The sequence below is a fragment of the Oncorhynchus masou genome, chromosome 12, assembly GCF_036934945.1.
Source record: "Oncorhynchus masou masou isolate Uvic2021 chromosome 12, UVic_Omas_1.1, whole genome shotgun sequence".
Taxonomy (NCBI): domain Eukaryota; kingdom Metazoa; phylum Chordata; class Actinopteri; order Salmoniformes; family Salmonidae; genus Oncorhynchus; species Oncorhynchus masou.
Genome location: NC_088223.1, coordinates 49,563,821 through 49,585,592, shown reverse-complemented (window position 1 = coordinate 49,585,592; position 21,772 = coordinate 49,563,821). Strand labels below are relative to the sequence as shown.

Here is a 21,772-nt window from a genome sequence, read left to right as displayed (position 1 = left end):
TAGTGCTATGTCAGCGCACCAGAGCAGTTGAGAGACTGGGCCAGCTCAGTAGCCATGACCTGGATGATCAGTCCGATCCTGAGACGGAACATCTCACTGAAGAGTTTTGGCTGGGTGCGGATACACATTGCCAGGAACACAATAATCTCCTGCAGGGGGAACACAAACACCAGCTTACAGCACGCTGAGTCACAAATCAATACTCAACATACCGCTGGGACTAGTAGTAACCATTACATTCAGAATTATCATTTGAATATCTGAGCCACGGGCGTTCACATCGTCCGTACCTGAGTGAGAATGGCGATGGTCAGATTATTTTCACTGGCCACATCAATTAGCTTTGCCAGCTTGTCAGGGGGCATGGGGCTATGTGGATACAATGACAACATCACTCACAAAGCAGAGCTTGTTTCTGTCTTGTCTCCATTTGTCTCTTTCTAAAAAATATATGCTGAATACTGTCATGAGGGTGCCAGGTGTGTGAAGGATTGAGGACGGTGAGCTCACGCTGAAATGGTCTTCTCCCTTGGCTCAGGGGGGAGACCCACTGTCAGGTGCTTCTGGTGGGCCAGCAGATCTGAACAGGCCTGTCAACAAAGCAAAAAAAAAACACCTAAAGTTCAGAGGTCAAAAAAACATTGGAATGGTATATCTGATCACCTGAGACGTGGCACTACCTTCATGTCATTTAAGAACTTTGGATTTGATCAACCATGTATGTTGGCTAACCTAAATAACAGTGCATGAATCAACATGAGTAAGGAGGATAAACCGTTATGAATGGATTTGAAATGTGTCTGTGGTTCTGCGGCTAATTTCCGACACCAAGTTCATGTGTAACCAGTCCTATCAATGATGTGGTGTGACAGTGAGATGGGCAGTGAGTGGATAGATACCTCATCCAGCTCCTCCACTTTCTTCCGGAGCATGCCAGAGATCATGCGGACGAGGCCCCAGTGTTTCAGGTTCCCAGCCTTGTCGTACAGACTGCTCAGCAGCCGTCTAACAGTGGAGCCTTTACCGTGCAGCTTAGTGTCCCAGTCCATACCCCTGACACACACACGCACACACAGACAAACACAAATCAGCCCATCTCTACAAAATCTACCAAGCTAGTATGAATCAGCAAAACCAACCACTCATTGGGTATAGGGAATTTGTGGTTCAGAATGGGTCCTTACTTGTCTTTGAAGAAAATGTAGAGGATGTCGGCCTGATCCTGAAGGTTCTGGGTCTGTTTCAGCACCTGCACCAGGGCCTGGTAGTCTATAGCTCCAGTCGTGTCCCTGGGCAGATTCATCTGGGCTGGAGGTGTGGCATTGAAGCCCTGGGAGACAGAGACACGGTGCACAACTCAGTGTTGTGTGGATACAACATCACACTGGTTAACAATCCGCAGACATGACATTCACAAGGTACAATGCCATACCCTGCCATCCACATCCACCAGGTGGAGGTTTGGCTGACGGGAGCGAAACAGTTTGGTTGGGAGGTACATATGCACGTCTGTGGAGGGAGAGGTCAGAGGAACATTGTCATGATACCCAGATGGTGACCGTGTGTGTATGTGTGTGTGTGGTTTATCTGAAATACATTTCAAGAAAATAACAACAACAAAAAAGTCCTCCACAAAACAACAGATAGTATAGAGTAGAAGGCACGCGGCTCACTGTGGATGTCGAGCTCCCGTGCTTTGTGCACCAGTGAGACCATCTCACAGGTCTTTCTGGCCAACGCCCGGAAGCGGTTCAGACCGCCTTTATGGGAGCTGATCTTTTCGCTGTGTTTCGGTATGGAGAGCAACTGGTCCAGATACTGAGCCAGGTCATCCACCTCTGAAAAGAGTGGGACACGCACGCACGGGTAAATGACCTTTCAAGGAATCTATAAGCATGCTTACAAAATGAGCGACACGTGCAGCCAGCCAGTACACTGTCAGTTAGCTGACTTGTTATCAGTCAGCTACGAAGACTCCAGTAATATACAGAAGAAATGTCAAATGTAAGAAAAAAAAGGTCACAGACAACCAGGAATTCAGTTTCCTTTACGAGATGGTAGGGAGATTTTAAGATGGTTAGTTGTGTGGGAATTGACAACAGGGTAAGGAAGTAACAATCAAAACAGGCGTTGTTGTTGTATTGACAAGGGTTTACGGCAATGTGAAAATAGGTAAACCTATTTTCTTCTGACATTTTTTTTTTGCTAGAGATGAACTTTAGGATCTTGCGATGTTTTGCCTGAGACAAAAGTCCTTTTCATAGGCTTTACCCACTCTAGCCCATCTCCCTAACATCATTACACTATCATGCCATGCACAGCTTCAACAGCATTGTAACCACACAGACACTGTTGTCATGGTGACCACTGTAGTCACCACCCTGCTCACCATCGTCCATGAAGGACAGTTGAGAGCAACAGGAAGTATTCATGAACTTGGACAGTTTCCCTGTCTGAACCCTGCATGAGGAGGGGAAGAGCAACCAACGTCATTAGGTGTGCTTGCTGAAAGCAAGAACAACTTTGAAAATCTGACAATTACTCTTATTATTATTTGCTTTCCGCTGCCACGTGTAGTGCCAAAACTGTAAAAGCTACCAACACCAAAACAACATTAAAGTGTGCAGGCTGACTGTCTTCAGTGTGCTTGAAAACAACTTTTTGATGCTACTTACAGTTTTCACACGACAACCATATTTGCATAACTCCCAATGGATTTCAATGTTCATTGGTTCGAATCGTAAAAACTCCTGTCGTAACGGGTCTTTAACCGTTTAAGCTACAAACGCCATTCAAACTTGAAAACTGGAATAGGGTGCTTGTATTCAGCTTTGTATGTATACTTCTTGAACTATAACCATTTTAAATTAGCATAAAAGCTCCATAGGCTTCAATGGAAAATATTTTGATTTGCCGGCGTCGTGTCCACATTTACCATTGAAGTCTATGGAGCTTTTATGCAAATGTAAAATGGTTATAGTTCAAAAAGTATACATACAGTAGTATCAACACACTTTTGACAAGCAATGTAAGTTGTGTAAGTCTGTATATTTTAGAATTGGTTTAGTGTTTCTAACCATAAACAGTTCAAGAACAATGTTAAAATGTGCTGAATTAATCACAATTGATTGCTTGTCAAAATTATTTTTATACTGATTATACTTTTCAACTACAACCATTTTATATTAGTATAAACTCTCCATAGGCTACAATAGGATGGATTTGGATTTTCCCCTGCTCTTGAACCATTTATGCTGCATACTCCAAACCAACATATTGACCCAATTTATATTGCTTATCAAAGTATTGTTGATATTATTTGTGCTTTTTAAACTATATCCATTCAACACTTGCGTAAAAGCTCCGTGGACTTCAAAGGTAAATGTTAGATTCGCCACTGCTCTTGATCCGTTTCAACGACAAACACCAACCCAACGTTGAAATGTGCAGACCGACTCAACTTAGATTGCTCCACTACAGCTTTAACTCACACTCCATAACCTATAAAGCTTGTTGCGTCGCCATTTATTTCAATGGCGGAATAAAGGCTTCAACATTCTAAACTGAAATCATGTCCACAGAACCATCAGAATGTTCAAACTAAAACATTGTTCAGAGCTTAAGTACTCACTCTAGCCGACTATACTAGCTCACTACAATAACTCCACACTTACCAACCACCCTAAAATAACTCACTATAACATACACATAGCCTAAGAAAGCCCTATTACTACTAATCCATACACCACTACTTTCTGCCTTCACTAACACTGTTTCACAACCATTAAATACCTCCAGACCACACAGACACACATTTCCCTTTAGGAAATGTCCTTTTCTGGTTTTGACACTGACGTTGATCATTCTAATAGGCCAGTCGGTGGAACTCAATCCCACGATCTAATTAGCCATTCTTCTATCAGGAACACCTCACCTTGCTCCGCCGTAGTAACCATCCTGCAGTTTTCTCAGAACGGCTAGTACTGCAGGGTCCACCTCTTTGTGGTCATCAGCTGAAATAGAGTTCCAGAGAGTGGATTGTCAGGAGGACGTTACGTACGGTATACTATTTGATTAGGCTGCAGAGTCATGATGGGGCGGTGGTCAGGTCAAGTGACTTACTGAGCATATTGGATGAGATGGGGAAGGAGACCGTGGGACAGCCGGTAATTCTCCAGCGGGAAGCCAGGTAGGAAAGGTCATTGCGCAGCATCTCCAATATCATGTGGTTGTCCAACGCCAAGTAAAATTCCTGATGATCAATGAACTGGACACAACAAGAGAGACAGGGAGATGTCCGTGTTGAGTGTAATCAACAGCTGGTAGCTAACACACAACATGTCCTGACAGGGCTTCATCTCACCTGAGGGGTGAAGGAGAAGACAGTGTCACGGATGATGTAGAATTTTGATGTCCCCAGAGTGCCAATGCGTCTGTATGGTCTCCCAGTGAGGCCTAGTCTCTGGTTGCGACCTGCATGGCCAACACGATGAATAGTTTTTCATGGCATACATCATGGCATACATTATATTTCTAAACCTGGCTTACACATCACATAAATGGGCTCTTAAAGCCAAGGGAGTCAAATTAACATCATAAACAACAAAAGCTGTTAGCACAAGCATTAGGCTGAATCTTTATCCTTTTAATTCATCTCTTCATCTCTAGGTGTAGTGATCAGTTCACCTAGCCTTGCATAGATGTGGCTCAACACCCTGGAGGGTTGGACTCTGATAGGATGGATGTCCTCCAAGGTATCAGCATCTATCCCTTGTTTCATCAACAGATGTTTGATGTGGTCCGTCCCAGCTAAGATGGACACTGAAAGCAAATCAGACAAGAACACTTCAATTTTGTCTAGTTTGAAGGAACCTCAAGAGCTAAAGGAGTCTCTAGTGTATGATATAAGTCATTTAAAACAATTAACACCAAGAGAATGTATTATTTCAATCACTGTAGCAGATTTATGAGACTCAGTTAGGCACAATCTCTTCCAAATGGCATCTTTTGTACTGCAATGTATCACAGTCACCTACTGTACACATTAATACAAATATGTGTATTCTCCTGCTGAGGTCAATATCTTCTCTTCTTCCAGACTGCCTGATGTAATCATCTTACCTTGAACCACAACATCAGGTTTGGATACAGTGGAAAACCGTCTGTTCAGAGGATCAATCTCTCCTGGGGCTAAAAAACCCTAAAAACAAAAGGACATGGAAATCAATTGAGAATTTGTCAGTTTCCGTTGTATACATTTATCCGAAATAACCAAATACTCTCCCTTCTGGCTATTGGGAAAAAATCCATAGTGCTATTTCATAATGTATGTAGCAAGGTAAGCGAGCCTGAATAAAATTAACAAACTTGCAAACAAGGAAAGACATAGGACTATCCGTACCAAACTTGAACGTGTATTTCTAGGCACTAGCATTTCACCCCAATCAAAATGGCATGCTTATACTCCAATATTTTACAATAAGACCTGGTTGGCGCCCCCCTTGGGTTCGTGCCGTGGGGAAGATCTTCGTGGGTTGTACTCCACCTTGTCTCAGGATGGTAAGTTGGTGTTTGAAGATATCTCTCTAGTGGTGTGGGGGCTGTGCTTTGGCAAAGTGGGTGGGCTTATATCCTGCCTGGTTGGCCCTGTCTGGGTATAGTCAGACGGCGTCACAGTGTCTCCTGACCCCTCATGTCTCAGACGCCAATAATTATGCTGCAATAGTTTGTGTCGGGGGGCTAGGGTCAGTCTTATATCTGGAGTATTTCTCCTGTCTTATCCGGTGTCCTGTGTGAATTTGAGTGGGCTCCCTCTAATTCTCTCTCTTTCTCTCGGAGGACCTGAGCCCTTGGACCATGCCTCGGGACTACCTGGCCCGATGACTCCTTGAGGTCCCCAGTCCACCAGGTCGTGCTGCTGCTCCATTTACAACTGTTCTGCCTGCGGCTATGGAGCCCTGACCTGTTCACTGGACGTGCTACCTTGTCCCTGACTTGCTGTTTAGGACTCTCTCTCTACCGCACCTGCTGTCTCTAACTCTGAATGATTGGCTATAAAAAGCCAACTGACATTTACTGCTGAGGTGCTGCCCTGTTGCACCCTCTACAACCACTGCGATTACTTTTATTTGACCCTGCTGGTCATCTATGAAGGTTAGAACATCTTGGCCACGTTCTGTTATAATCTCCACCCGTCACAGCCAGAAGAGAACTGGTCAATCCTCAGAGCCTGGTTCCTCTCTAGGTTTCTTCCTTAGGTTCTTGCCTTTCTAGGGAGGTTTTCCTCGCCACCGCGCTTCTACATCTGCATTGCTTGCGGTTTGTGATTTTAGGCTGGGTTTCTGTATAGCACTTTGTGACATCGGCTTAATAAATACATTTATTGTTTGATTTGCACCCCCCCCCCCAGTGGTCCAAATGTGGAATATGTACCCTTACCGATATCATGGACAGTAATGGCTTGAGGAAATTCCAAGATTTGAAAGACATATACACATTACCAGGCAAATTCTTTTTCCTGTATTTACAACTTAGATCAGCTATGCTGGGCTATGGAGTCCATTGGGAAACCCAACTACCAAATAGGCTTTATAAATAAATCATCAAAAAAATACATTAACATTTGTTCACAGACTGTATTTAACAGCAAGGAAACATTTTACGATGAGATTGGCCCCAACTGTTCACTTTGTCGCCTAAATAAGGTAGGCACATTCCTCCATATGACGTGGGAGTGACCTGCAGTTGAATGCTTCTGGGGCAAAGTTACTAAATTATTTTTGAAGTGTATGAATATAAATATTCAATGCTTTGCATCTATTATGTTACTTAACAATGATAGCTTCTTGAATCTCTCAGTCAATCAGAGAGAATTACTGCTGGTAGGCAGCACAGCTGTGAAAAACTTTGGCTCTTAGATGGTAATCACCTCACTCTCTCCCAATTCACCAGTGGATACAGTTACTATTAGAAGCTCTAACATCAGAATTATCAACAGAGCGAATGAATGGTGCTCGTCAAGGAACAACTGAGGCCTGGACAAATATACTTGACTCTGTAAATAATAATCTCAGCTAAATCCCAACCCATACAAAGAAACAATCTACAAAGGCCAACACATACGTACAAACAACATACTGTATAGACACTGAGTGTACAAAACATTAAAAATACCTGCTCTTTCCATCACATAGACTGACCAGGTGAATCCAGGTGAAAGCTGTGACCCCTTATTGATGTCACTTGTTAAATCTACTTCAAATCAGTGTAGATGAAAGGGAGGAGACGGGTTAAAGAAAGATTTTTAAGCCTTTAGACAATTGAGAATGTGTACCATTCACCTTCTGACTGACAAGCAACCCTAGGGAGGTGGGAAAGGGTGCGAAACATGGTTTCCGGGAGTGGGAGGTGGGGGTTGGATGGAGACATATTGGCTGGGTGGGGTTCGGGGAATGGGACACTGAATTTAGTATTTATTATTAAAATCTGTATGTAATATATATATATATATATATATATATATATCTTAAAAACACTTTTTTCATTTTTTGGGGGGCAGCCAACGGGTACAGGTTTTATAAACTTTGAATTGGACCATTAACCCCTCCAGCACAAAAATAACTAAACAAATAAAACTCAAAGAAAGGAAATAACCGCTGAGAGTTACAAGGGCATTACGTACAATATAATGCAACAATAATCATGTTGATCATAGTAGTTCATTGCATTAAGATTTCAATGCACTCTACATTTTGTTTTGGGTACTTATAAACACCTCATCCATTCAAGGAGAAATAATGATACATTTTCAACAATAACAAACATTATTGACTAACCCTGTGTAGTGTAATTAAAAGGAAAGCCAGGTCACACTTTATTTGGATAGTCTAGTCTAGTATAGTCTAGTCTATAGATGCTCTACAGATGGACATACTGCCAACCAACTTGACAAGCAACTGCTTGCTAAGGTTACAGTTAGGATTGGGCTTTAGAATAGGGGTTAAGGTTCGGACTAGGGTTTGGGTGAGGGTTAAGTTTAAGCTTAGAATAAGGGTTAAGGTTCAGACTAGGGTTTGGGTGAGGGTTAAGTTTAAGCTTAGAATAAGGGTTAGGGTTATGGTTAGAGCTCGGGTTAGTAGATCATCTGTAGATGCTCTACAGACTGACTATCCCAATAAAGTGTTACCGAAAGCAGTGAATAGATTAACTTACATCAGCCATCAGGTTTCCCAGTATGTACAGAGACTGCCCCCACATCAGAGGTAACTTGCCCATCGGAACTCTCTCTACAGAATGGGGATTCTCATACTCCTCGTCTACCTGTATAAAACACACAGTACTAATTTTACCTGCTGTATATTCTAAGTGGACTTAGTTATTATGGTAATGAATGTAGATGAGGGTGGCCCTCACCTTGTCTGCAGGGACACTATAGAGCTCAGGCACCAGGCTAAGGCCATCCTTCTGTTTGATCATAATAGCCTCCAGGGCATCTCTGTATTCTTGCACCTGATGACACAGGGCAAACTCTTGATCACAATAGAACCCACACACGAGACCAAATGGACGCGGTCTCCGAATGGAGCCATTACCCGCTGGCCATTTTATGTCCGCATCCCCCCTGACTGACCTGCTCAGGGCTGTTGATGAAGATCCCATCCAGAATGAGGTAAGTCCAGAAAAGTGGCCACTCACATTCAATATTCTCAAAGAGCTTCAGCTCAGATGACTCATAATATATGCGACTGGGGTCCTGGAGTTCACATGAACATGTACAGAATATATCAAAATTACACAAAGGAATCCGTTCATCAGTTGACGGTGGAAGAAAGCTGTGGGGGTAGATATCTTGGCCAGTCAAAAAAAAGAGGCAAAACATAAATATGAAATATCATTTTCACCTCTTTGGGGGTTTTGTGTCCATCTCTGAGGAACCTGCAGCATCCATATCTCCCCTAAGAGGAAAGATAGAGAGACAGCTAGTGACACATCGACCATATGGGCTGTGCTCTCATGCTACAGTCGTCATTACAGTGTTCTGCTCTAACAGACAGAGAATATCAGCACACCGCAGTGACCGGCCCTGTCATCACCTTCCTATTCCAATACACCACACTCTCCTCGGCAGTTAATACCAGACTATTAAAAGGCTAATATATAACACAAAATGTTTAATAGATAAACTCCAAACAAGGACAGCACTGAATGTAACGGTAGAGGACAACCTCACCTGCAACTTGGAAATGATTTCCTCCTTGGTCATATTAACGATGTCAATGTCTTCCACAGCGAACGCTGGGTACGAGATAATGGACAGAACCCCAGCATCCACCTCTTTGGACGTGGAAGCTCTTGGCAACATGGAACTAAGGATAGACTGACCATATAAAAAAGGGAGAGACAAAGGGGGAGGGAGAGAGAGAGTAATGTCTTCTTCAAAGACTTGAGAAAGTGAGTGTGAACATGTCACTGGGAGCTTGGGCTCCTGTCCTCGCTCTATGGCCATCCTAAGGCTTACCGTGCAGCGCTGAATATCGTCAGCTAACGCATGGACTACCGATTCATGACCCCCCTTGGCACCAAACAGATTGAGGTCATCCAGGGCCTCAAGTGCAGCCTACAGACACACATGGGAAAATAGATGGCTGTTGTCAATATGACAATCCCTTTGTCAGTGTGCACACATTACTATGACACTGAAATAATACCCATTGGTATCACCCACAGTAAAAGGTCGCATTTATTATAAGTTGCTAGTTGATGAAAAGATGGAAGGTCAAACATAATTGGCTGAGTGTTATTGGCATCCGTGATTTGTGCTATCAACAGCGTTCCATAAGTATAAGTCAACAGACATTGATATACAGTACATGTTGCGTAAAAGACAACTTACTTTTGCCATGCCGATTGAGCTGACATTGATCTCCGGAATCCCCTGGTTTGTCTTGTCCCCACGTTCCCACATGCCAAAATCCTGGGAAAATCAACACAAATCAAACTGATTAACAACTGGTTCATACTTCTAGATCAAAGACACGTGGCTACCGTAGCACTCAGCAAATACACTGAACGTCAACATCATGTCCAATTTTATTTTATTACATACTGCCACTTTATACGCAGCCTCGATGTAGAACATAAGATTCTGGATGATGTCCACCTCATCCCGAGTGTAGACGATGTGAAGGCCTGCCAATGACAGCAGACAGGATTGAAAAACAACTTTTGAATGTTTATCTTCAGTTCACATAATATCATTTCAAAATATGCATTCAGGTCTTTGTAATGTAATATACTTGTCAAAAACAAAATGTAGAGATTAATAAATGCATTTCTATAGATTCCAAAATCATTTCATAGGTTACATCCATATGTTGCGTGCTTATCCCGGACTGCATCTATTAAGGTTGCAGCAATGCTGGAGGAGAGGAGAGGGCACACCATAGGAGCAGTTGACGTATAAGAGGGGGGGGGGGGGACGACGACGACACACATCCTCCCTCAATATTCAAGAGGGCTTTTTGAACCCTCCTCCAATAATTTTCTATCCAATTTACCCAGGTTGTTAAATGTTATAATTTTTATTCCACTTTGACATGAGAGTATTTTGTGTAGATCATTAACCAAAAATTACAATTAAAACACAACAAAATGTGGAAAACGTCAAGGGTTGCCCATTATTTAAATTGTATTCGTAACTGTTTGTCACAACAGTCGTATGAATAATTGGACCAAGGCGCAGCTTGAGAAGAGTTCCACATTTTAATGATAGTGGAACTTCCAAAAACAACAACACAATAAAGAACCGTGAAATACGTCGCACACAGGCACTTAAACAAAACTCTATCTCACATCGCAGGTGGGAAAAAGGACACATTAATTATGATCCCCAATTAGAGTTAACGATCAGCTGCCTCCAATTGGGAACCATATACACACACCAACATGGAAATATAATAGCTAGAAACCCCCCCTAGTCACACCCTGACCAAAAACACCATAGAGAACCCCGAGGGCTCTCTATGGTCAGGGCGTGACACTGTTTATGTCTATGTACTGTATATTGTATTCCAGGTTCCTGCTGAACTTACAGTGCCTTCCGAAAGTTTTTACAACCCCTTTCCCACATTTTGTTGTGTTACAAAGTGGGATTAAAATGTATTTAATGGTCATTTTTGGTCAACCATCTACACAAAATCCTCTGTAATGTCAAAGTGGGAGAAAAAACTATAACATTTATAAATAAAGCATCTATATATCTTGATTAGACAAGTATTCACCTGTAACGATTGTCGTTGGGAGAAGAGGACCAAAGTGTAGCGTGGTACGTATTCATGATACCTTTAATAAAGATGAATACTCGAACAAAAACGACAAACGAACAGTTCTGCAAGGTGCAACAAAAACACTAAACAGAAAATACCTACCCACAACCCATAGTGGGAAAACAGGCTGCCTAAGTATGGCCCTCAATCAGAGACAACGAGCGACAGCTGCCTCTGATTGGGAACCATACCAGGCCAAACACCGAAATACAAAACCAATACAAAACCTAGAATACACAACATAGAATGCCCACCCCAACCAACTCACGCCATGACCAAACTAAAACAGGGACATAAAAAGGAACTAAAGTCAGGACATGACAGTACCCCCCCAAAGCTGCGGACTCCGGCCGCAAAACCTGAACCCATAGGGGAGGGTCTGGGTGGGCATCTGTCCGCGGTGGCGGCTCTGGTGCGGGACGTGGACCCCACTCCACCATAGTCTTGGACCACTTACGTGGCGACTTTGGAGCGGCGACCCTCGCCCCCGACCTTGGACTGGGGACCCTTGCAGCGGACCCCGAATAGACGGGAGACTCAGGCAGCTCCCTACTGACGGGCGGCTCCGGCAGATCCTGACAGACGGGCGGCTCCTGCAGCTCCTGACAGACGGGCGGCTCCTGCAGCTCCTGACAGACGGGGGAACCTGGAGGGAGGAGACGGAGAGACAGCCTGGTGCGTGGGGCTGCCACAGGACCGGGCTGTGGGGGATCACTAGAGCTCTGGTGCGCAGCCTTGGCACCACTCCTCCAGGCTGGATGACCACTTTAGCCCAGACCCTCCAGAGTGCAGGCACAGGTTGAACCGGGACGCACTGCACCCTCCCAGCGCCCCGGAGACACAGTACACAGAGAGCCGGCACAGGATACCCTGGGCTGAAAAGGCGTACCGGAGACCAAACACGCTGGGCCGGCACAATACACCCCGGCTGGATGCCCACTCTCGCATGGCACTTGCGGGTGGCTGGCCTATAGCGCACCGGGCTATGAGCACTTCCTGCGACACCGTGCACTTGACTGCATAACACGGTGCCTGACCAGTACTGCGCTTCTTCCGGTAAGCACAGGGAGTTGGCTCAGGTCTATCGTCTGACTCCGCCAATCTCCCCGTGTGCCACCCCCCAAAAAATTTCATCCATGAGGCATAAAGCCAACTGCAGTGCCCTTTCTTCATCCGACCACCCCCTAAAATGAGCTAACAGTTCAAACTGAGCATGAAAAGCTTCCCAATCCACCTTACCGGAATACTTTGGGGTCTTAACAAATGCTCACATGCCCCCCTCCGTGCAGAGCGAGCTAGCACGGGACCAGTTCATACAGGCGCTCTCTCCTACGGAGCTGCGCATACAGACCCAGCTGGCTCATCCTGAGTCATTGCAGACAGCCTTGGAGATGGCTTTGGAGAGGGAGCTGGTGTGGGCTGGGGCTTCGGTGGGGGTGCAGGGAGACACACCCTCTGTGCGAGCTGGGGGGCAGAGCAGCCCGGAGCCGGAAAAGCCTGCTTGGGTGGCCGAAATGACAAAACTCATTCGGGCTGTGTCGCTACAGGCGGCACGAAACACAAGCCCTGGTCCCAGGGTCTGCTGGGGTTGTGGCCAGCCAGGCCATCTGCGCCGAGATTGCACCATGTCCCCCAGAGCTCAGGGAAACGGCTCGGGGTCCGCATAGACCGGGTAGTGCGGACCCCTGGCTTTCTATCCCAACCACCATCATCTTCAGGAGGAGCCCACCGGCACAGACGGGGAAGCAAGGCTCCACTTCCCCCAGAAGCAGACGAGGGCAAGCGGATGGAGCCTGTTGTTGTGGTGGGCCGGACCTGTGTTGGGGACTTTTGTCACGTCCCTGTCACTGTGGAGGGGGTGCCCTGCTCTGCCCTGGTGGACACTGGGTCCACAGTAACCCTGGTGAGGCCAGATATTGTGCCAGGTTGGACTCAGTGTGAGCCTACAACTGTGCAGCTCCGCACAGTCACAGGTGAGCTGGCACCCATGAAAGGGAAGGGAATAATGACTCTGACAGTAGGGGGCAGGACTGTGCGTCATCCTGTGTGGGTGGCGGCTGTGCAGGACCCTTGTATCCTGGGGTTGGACTTTCTTAGGAGCACAGGCTGCCAGTTAGACCTAAATAGGGGCACACTGAGCTTCCAGGGAGGGACGGAAGTCACCATGGCCCCCCCTAATGTCACATTCACTCAACCCAACAAACCCTTTACACCAACAGTTAAAGCAGCAGAGACTCATGGCTGCGCCCCCTCCCCCACAGCTGTGTGTGACTTTTCCCCAGTCCCCCTGTCACCTACGGCGGTGTGTTACATTCCCCCAGCTACCTCCATGACACAGCCCTCGGTGAGCCCGGGCCGCAAACCCCCAGCCCAGCTACCCCAGATGGGAGAGGAGAGGACACTGTCTGCAGTGAGGGAGATATGGGGGAGGAACTGTGTTGGTCTTGACCCCGAGCAGCAGGAACGGTTGTGGCAGTTGCTGTTTGAATTCAGAGACAGCTTTGCATTGAGTGAGGAAGAGGTGGGTCAGACTCATCTGGTGCAGCATGAGATCGACACAGGTGATGCTCGACCCATCAAGATGCGTCCCCGCCGTATCCCGCTGGCACGCCAGTAGGCGGCAGACAAGGCTGTGTTGGAGATGCAGCGGGCAGACTTCATTGAGCCCTCAGACAGGCCCTGGGCGGCGCCAGTCGTCATGGTTCCGAAGAAGGGGGCAAGCTGAGGTTCTGTGCGGACTACAGGCGGCTGAATGAGGTAACCAGGAAGGACTCATACCCCATACCACGTATCGATGAGTCGCTGGACCTGGTTAGGGGTCCTCCTGGTTCTCCTCACTAGACCTCCACAGTGGCTACTGGCAGGTGCCCCTCTCCCCAGAGGCCAGAGCCAAAACTGCGTTCTCCACTAACAGAGGACACTGGCAGTTCAAGGTCCTGTGCTTTGGCCTGTGCAACGCTCCAGCTACTTTTGAGTGTTTGATGGACAGGGTGCTGGATGGCATCCCCGACAGCAGTGTCTGGTATACCTCGATGACATCCTGGCCCATGGCAGCTCCTTCCAGTCAGCCCTGGGGGCGCTACGGCGTGTGCTGGAGAGGGTGGCTGCCGCAGGTCTGAAGCTCCACCCCGAGAAGTGCCACTTCATGAGGAGAGAGGTGTCCTTCTTGGGCCACCGAGTGGGGAAGGAGGGGATCAGCACCATGGAGGACAAGGTAGGGGCTGTCAGAGACTGGCCCACCCCCACCGACCAGCGTCAGCTGAAGAGCTTCCTGGGCCTGGCCTCGTACTACAGGAGGTTTGTACGGGGCTTCTCAAGCGTTGCTGCTCCACTGAACCGCCTGCTGCCGAAGGACAAGGCTTTCACTTGGACAGTGGAGTGTGAGGAGGCGTTCAACACCCTCAAACGTGCACTGATCGGGGCCCCGTGCTCGCCCCCTGACCTCACCTTGCCCTTTATCCTGGACACAGACGCGAGCAATGTGGGCATGGGTGGGGTGCTGGCCCAGGTGGGGCCAGAGGGGGAGAGAGTGGTGGCGTACTTCAGCAAAACATTTGACAAACATGAGCGCCGCTACTGTGTCACCCGGCGGGAGCTCTTGGCTGTTGTGGCTTCCGTCAAACACTTCAAGTACTACCTGGGTGGTCTGCCCTTTACTGTAAGGACTGACCACTCTGCTCTCCAGTGGCTCATGTCTTTCAGAGAGCCAGAGGGGCAGGTGGCACGCTGGTTGGAGGAGCTTCAGCCGTATGACTTCACGGTGGTGCACAGGGCAGGGGCACGCCACTCCAATGCCGACGCCATGTCCCGTCGGCCCTGTACTGCAGACGGCTGCCGCCACTGTGAACGGAGAGAGGGACGGGAGAGAGAGCTGCGGGCAGAGGAGGGTGTCTGTGCCACAGTGTGTCGGGCGGCGGGCCTGTCTGCTGCGAGCTGCAGACTGTCGACGTGGCTGAATGGCGGCAGCAGCAGGGACGGGACACAGACCTACAGCCAGTGCTACAGTGGGTAGAGGCGCAGGTGAGGCCACCATGGGAAGAGGTGACAGCGCTCTCACTCGCGACCAAAGGGTTGTGGTCGAAGTTTGAGAGACTGCGGCTGGCTGATGGCGTGCTACAGCGGGCATGGAAGGAGTCAGCTACGGGAGAGGAGAGGTGGCAGGTGGTGGTCCCAAAAGCATTGCGGGAGGCTGTGCTCCAGAGCACTCATGGGGGTGGGGACTGGACACTTTGGGGTCACAAAAACACTGCGCCGTCTTCGTCAGGGCTTCCACTGGGGGCAGCACAAGAGGGATGTGGAGGACTTTTGTCGCCGCTGTGACAACTGCACGGCGAGAAAGGGCCCCCAGGCCGCTCTCATGCTCAGCTCCAACAGTTCCCAGTGGGGGCTCCCATGGAGAGGGTGGGAGTGGATGTAGTTGGGCCGTTCCCCACCACAGACAGTGGAAACCGCTGGGTGCTCACGGCCATGGACTATTTCACAAAATGGCCCGAGGCCTATGCTCTGCCTGACCAGGAGGCAGAAACCATCGTCGACGCCCTGACAGCGGGGATGTTCAGCAGGTTTGGAGCTGCAGAGTCGATCCACAGCGACCAAGGCAGAAACTTTGAGTCCCGTGTGTTCGCCACCATGTGTGAGAGGCTGGGTATGCACAAGACCCGCACTACTCCTCTCCATCCTCAAAGTGATGGCCTTGTGGAGCGCTTCAACAAAACGCTTGGACAGCAGCTGGCCATCGTCTCTTCCAAACACCAGCGTGACTGGGACAAGCACCTGCCTATGGTCCTCATGGCATGCCGCTCCGCTGTCCAAGACTCCACCTCCTGCACGCCTGCCCTCCTCATGCTGGGGAGAGATCCGCACCCCTGCGGAGATGGCGTTTGGTCGGCTCCTGGATAGCCCTCATGTTCCTCCGGGGCCGGAGTATGCCCGGAGACTCCAGGACTGCCTGGAGACAGCCCACACCTTCGCCAGAGAGCAGCTGGTGAATGCAGGTGTGAGGCAGAAAAGGAACTATGACGTGCACACCCGGGGAAGGCACTTTGTGGCTGGGGAGCTGGTCTGGGTCTACAGCCCCCTAAGGAAAAAATGAAGATGCCCCAAGTTGGACAGTCACTGGGTGGGACTCTGCAGTGTCCTGGAGAGGGTAGGGGAGGTTGTGTACCGGGTGCAGCTTCCTCCCAGGGGCAGAAAGGTGGCACTGCACCGGGACAGGTTAGCCCCATACAGAGGGGCCTCTTTTCCCCAAACCCCAGGAACCCCCACAATTCCCCTCTCTGGCAATGACATTCTCCAGGCACCCACCCTCAGGTGCCGCAGACAAGGCACCAGACAGCCCACTCCCCCTGTCTCCCCCTGTGTCACCGTGTGGTTCCCCAGAGCCACGGACTGTATTACCCGTTCCCGCTTCCTTGTCCCCCATATCCCTGCCTTCATCCCCTGGTTCCCAGAGGGGCACTCTTTTGGCGTGTGCTACGGCCCAAACAGTAGCCTGTGTAAAGTTGGTTTAATAAACCGTCAATTCGCAAACTCAAGCCTCTGTCTGGACAATTGTTCATTTATGATCTAGTCAGGTCATTACATGCCCAGGTTTCCCAAAACCATTGTAGCATTGCAACCTGGTCTCAGAGCAGGAGCACTAAAATCATCTTTCGTCCATTTAGTTTCAGTGGAATTAAGATGATCATAGTGCTCATAACGCTTTTGAGAAACCCAGCACAGCTCATTCACCAGTCACCTCTCTGTCCTCCAATTGTTTTCCAATCTGGCAGCAACCTGGTGGCACAAACTCCGGGTAGAAAAATGGGCTACGTTCGGAGCCACTTTGCTTATTGTGTTGATTCAAACAAGACCAAATGTCACGTTTCTACGGGAGAAACGTTGACAGGGAAAAATACTATCAACCTCAATAGACATCTGAAAGCGCATCATTCCAACATATACGCTCAGGTAATAACAGATTGATAAGACTACTTAGTTAGCTTGCTGCAACCTATCAGACCACTACTTACGACATAACTTTGATTACAATAGCTATAGTATGTCAAGGGGCAGGGCTCCAGTCTGCGATCATTTACTCCCATTTAGCTAGCTTTTGACTTGGCTGTGAGTCAAATTTCCCATTGGTCGCATTAGTGCGAGCTGAACATTCATTACATGGTGACCTCGCACAAAACGTCCTATATTTTTTGGGGGGGCTGCTAAAAACCATGATTTGGTCAAACAGTAAACTACATTATTATCATGAGTCCTGTAATGAACGTGTCTGCCCTGGCCCTGGGCCTGTTTCGCTGCTGCTGTGATGAGTGGGCTTATGATGTGCGCTCTGGGAGAGAAAAAAGACTTCTGATTCTCGAACATTTCAAAAGCAATTGGGAGAAATCCATAGCTTTTGAAGAAACTACTTGAATCATTTGTAATGATAATTGACAGTGGCTTTACAGTCCTTACAAAAGCTCCACAGCACACGACAGCTCGAGGAGAGAATACTACAACGCGCGCAAGCTTATATTTATGAAAAGAGAAACAAATGTGAGCTAATTAGTTGTTGAGAGGAAAGGAACATGTTTGATTTAATATTGAGCTTAATGGCAACTATTTTACAACTGGGATTTGTTATATGGCTTTTAGACAGGAAATGCGCAATTGCGCATCAGGCATTGCAAGTGCATATAGAGTTGCAGGCTACAACCGCATCGTTTGTTTTTAGGACATTGCATTTACTGTTAGATTAATACATGACTACTAGCAGTGGGTAATATATTTAGTGTTAGAGATCTAGCTAATGTGTTTTGAGTTACCCCCCCCCCTCTCTCACCCCCCTTACTTTATGCGATATGTTATGTAGAAAAATATGCTGGTAGGACAAGGCTATGTATGTTTGTGCACAAGAAAGTCAGTGATGTATGTTTACTATAGGTTAATGAGGCAATACAAATGTAACGTGACTAAAACGAAAGAGCATTTCGTTGACTAAAATGGCCCACTGTTTTCGAAAAGTTGACAGTAACTACACTAAATCATTATTCAACTGACAAGAATGTGACTAAGACTAAACTAAATCTACAAAATGAACACTGGAACATTGACCAACAGAGCATCTTTGAATAGCCCTCTTCTTGTACACCTAATAACAACAAACAAGTGTTTTTGTTTAATGTTTTAATCTTCTGTATATAAAGTGTAATATTGGGATGTAAACCCAAACTTAAACACATTTAACTCAATATCTGACATGGGACAGGTGCCTTCTTCAATTTGAACCAAAACCATGTGTGTGTGTGGTGTATACTTTTGATACCATGAAGATTTGTAAGACTACCAAAAAACACCCTGAGTGACCCTGTTGTAGCCCATTGTGACGCAGTGGGTGAACACTATTTGCCAGCTTACACTATTTGGCATGACAGGAACCTGACATTTTCAATATCTTTGGGTGCAAATCAGGGGAGAATGACTGCCCCCTGTATTGAAACCACAGAAGTTCAAGGCCGACCATGGTACTGCAGGCATTGTTAGCCGAAAACAGGATACACAATTATAGTGAATGGAAAAATGGCAATCTTTGTGCAGTCAATTCTGTTTTTCATGTGTTTTGTATCATATTTATACAACAGCTGAAGAAACTAACACTTTAAAAGTGTGAAAATGTTATGTGATATGTAATGGTTGCTGGTTGAAAGTTCAATCTACACAGGACTTTCGCATCAACAGGTTTTCCATGAGTGAAATTTTGGCCTGCCAGGTGACATCACCAGATGGTATAAGTTAATACACCAATAACAAAGAGAGTTCGAAACCTCTCTGCCAATAACAGCTAATTTCCAGGTTACATATCCCTCCCATTAGGCCACTCTATGTTGGTGGATTGATCCACATTGTAGTTAATGCACTGCTTTGGCGCCCTACCCCTCCCCACTCAAATCAGTCCCAGACCGTCTTGCAAAATTACTGCTTGAATTCGTTTTTGGGGCTAAAATCTATTTTTGGAACTTTTTGACAATTTTAATGCGAAACTATGACAGCAAGGTACTTAATCGTTACCCAGAAACAATTTGATATTGATATTTTTTTGTTTGTTTCTGCACTGGGCCTTTAAATGCAGAAAATGCCGGAGGGGGGGAGACCCCCAGACCCTGTGCTGAAATGCATCCACGCCATTGCTAAAATCATGCTGATGCCACTGGGGCACACAGTGGAGTATGAGTTTACCTGATGCAGTCATCTGGGCCAGGAAGAGCAGGAATATGGAGGTGGCATCCACCTGCAGGTGACCCCACTCATCGTCTCCCACCACCGTGGCAGTTGTCTGGGAATCATACTTGGCGTGCAGGCAGTCAGATTTGTTCTTGCTGTATTTAAACTTCTCCACTTTGTCAATCTGAGAAAAATGGAACAACCACAAACACCAGAACTTAAGACCAGTTCATTTGAGGTCCAAAAAAGAAATAAATGCAGTTTGTAGGCTAATCCTAAAAGAGAAGCCACAGGTCATATTCTGTCATCTGTGTACATTATGTTGATCTATTGACATGTTTATTTCAAACAGTGACCTTTCCTTTGATTTCCTTTGCTCGATTAGAAATTAACCACCACAGCATGCAAGCTGACGTGTGATTAAACTCTTTCCATGGCCCACATTACAACTGTGAATGGCACAATCCTTGCCTGCATACCTGTCTCATCATGCACTGCAGCAGGCTCCTCATGAGTTTAACGACATTCTGTGGAGAGATTGAGGGAGAGATAGTCAGCACCCAGTCTCAACCATGACCTTCAACCTCCCCCATCAGCCAGCAGAATCAGAGTAACCTGAAACCCGTCCCCAGCGTAATGGCCTGCCCCCTGGCATTTCCATGTGGGAACAGACACATACACTGATCTACCATGGGCCGGACCAATTTAGGTCTATTTACAGCTGCTAAATCCCTATGCCAAGGACAGACGTGAAGATAATTATAGGGGTTACTGTCAGCCAGGTATTAGAAAATATATACTAGCGTTACTCCCATTCAAACTTTTAAAAAACAATACTGGTTTGAGACAGACAGGTAACTGGAAGGGCCTTCCCACCTGTTCCAGCTCGTAGGCCTTCGCCTTGTCCTCATCTCGGTCAGCATTCTTGCGGTAGGCCAGGCTGAGGGCCCACACAGACAGGATGCCGTAAACATTGTCCCGGACCCAGGCATGGTGGTTCTCCGGGTCCCCTGGGAGAAGCCCCGTCACCGGATCCTGGTCATAAGAGGAACATAGCATCACATTCAGTAGCACTGGACATACATAGATACATGGTGATTACATGCATACATACATACATACATACATACTTAACATGAATGTTTACACACAATATCACCCATGTGTAAGCATTCACATGCAATTATAATCATAATAATAATCAAACTAATAGTAATCATTTACATTTTATTTCTTCCTATGATTTCAATTGATTGTAAATCAAAATCCACTATCATTTACACACAATCAGCCAGTCATAGTGAATGAATTCTAACCACCGTTTATGTTGACTGATGTGACAAATTATGAATTGTTCCAACAGGCAAGCAGTACAGTTTAAAATACAAATTATATTTGTAAATTGTTATTTCAGTTTCTGTTTGGTAGTTAGTAATTAGGCATCAGATTTCCGTCATATGGATTCCGGAGAGGTCGTTTTTTTAGATCAGTGTAGAACCTCAATAAAAATTCATTTTGGAGTTTTAAAAAGTCCCTAGAACTGAGCCTCTCATTCCATCTACATAACAATGATCCCAGGGAATACCCCAGACCCACTAAGCAAGGGGACAGGAATTGGTCAAACTCGCAGTTTAGTATACTTACAAAATCTTCTTTCCCTAAAAGCATGATGGTAATTACTTTTTTTATATGAAAGGGGAGGTTAACTTGACCCCAGACAATCGATCTGAGATTGACTTAAAGATAGCTCTACTCAAATACTATCTTTTTTTTCTTCAGTCCATTGTTGATTACAGCCCCAAAATGCTTTGCATGTCAGCAGTCAAGTTTTCAAGATATTGGACTTTCTAGAAGCAAAGTGTCATCGATCACATCCTCATGAGGCCAATATCTTGAAAACTTAACTGCTGTCATGCAAACACATTATGGGACTGCATCAACAGTTGACTAATGAAAAACAAGACCAAAAGATAGTTTTTTAGAGGAGTTTCCCTTTAAGTGTCAGTCATGGGATTATTATTTTTTTGCTTTACATGATCTGAAAATGGGTAAATAAGTAGGCTACTACACATACAGCACATCAAGGGTAACCTATTGTCATAAATAGGCCCACAGTGCACTCACCTGGTGACGTAGTATTGTTTTCGTAACCATCCGCGCATAATTGTCGAGTTTCACCCCAGAGTTACTACGGCTCCTCATGATGTTGCTTGATGTTTTGCTTGAATTTCAGCCCTCAAACCTCGCTGACA

General features: G+C 46.5%; 1 protein-coding gene across 1 annotated transcript in view; it reads right to left on the bottom strand.

Moving 5' to 3' along the window:
- Window positions 1–21,772, bottom strand: part of LOC135549125 (phosphorylase b kinase regulatory subunit alpha, skeletal muscle isoform-like) — a 30,977-nt gene extending 9,205 nt beyond the window's left edge. The window contains exons 1-25 of the mRNA XM_064979173.1: window positions 21,645–21,772; window positions 20,397–20,555; window positions 20,000–20,047; window positions 19,536–19,704; window positions 10,106–10,188; window positions 9,893–9,973; window positions 9,518–9,616; window positions 9,230–9,376; window positions 8,901–8,954; window positions 8,630–8,752; window positions 8,413–8,508; window positions 8,212–8,319; window positions 5,122–5,200; window positions 4,687–4,821; window positions 4,364–4,473; window positions 4,123–4,267; window positions 3,935–4,013; window positions 2,390–2,460; window positions 1,674–1,838; window positions 1,433–1,509; window positions 1,185–1,330; window positions 900–1,053; window positions 511–590; window positions 291–369; window positions 20–149 (exon numbers count right to left, since the gene is read on the bottom strand). Coding sequence (XP_064835245.1) covers window positions 20–149; window positions 291–369; window positions 511–590; window positions 900–1,053; window positions 1,185–1,330; window positions 1,433–1,509; window positions 1,674–1,838; window positions 2,390–2,460; window positions 3,935–4,013; window positions 4,123–4,267; window positions 4,364–4,473; window positions 4,687–4,821; window positions 5,122–5,200; window positions 8,212–8,319; window positions 8,413–8,508; window positions 8,630–8,752; window positions 8,901–8,954; window positions 9,230–9,376; window positions 9,518–9,616; window positions 9,893–9,973; window positions 10,106–10,188; window positions 19,536–19,704; window positions 20,000–20,047; window positions 20,397–20,555; window positions 21,645–21,722 — 2,695 coding nt within the window. The 5' untranslated portion in view covers window positions 21,723–21,772. The remainder of the gene's footprint in view (window positions 1–19; window positions 150–290; window positions 370–510; window positions 591–899; window positions 1,054–1,184; window positions 1,331–1,432; window positions 1,510–1,673; window positions 1,839–2,389; window positions 2,461–3,934; window positions 4,014–4,122; window positions 4,268–4,363; window positions 4,474–4,686; window positions 4,822–5,121; window positions 5,201–8,211; window positions 8,320–8,412; window positions 8,509–8,629; window positions 8,753–8,900; window positions 8,955–9,229; window positions 9,377–9,517; window positions 9,617–9,892; window positions 9,974–10,105; window positions 10,189–19,535; window positions 19,705–19,999; window positions 20,048–20,396; window positions 20,556–21,644) is intronic.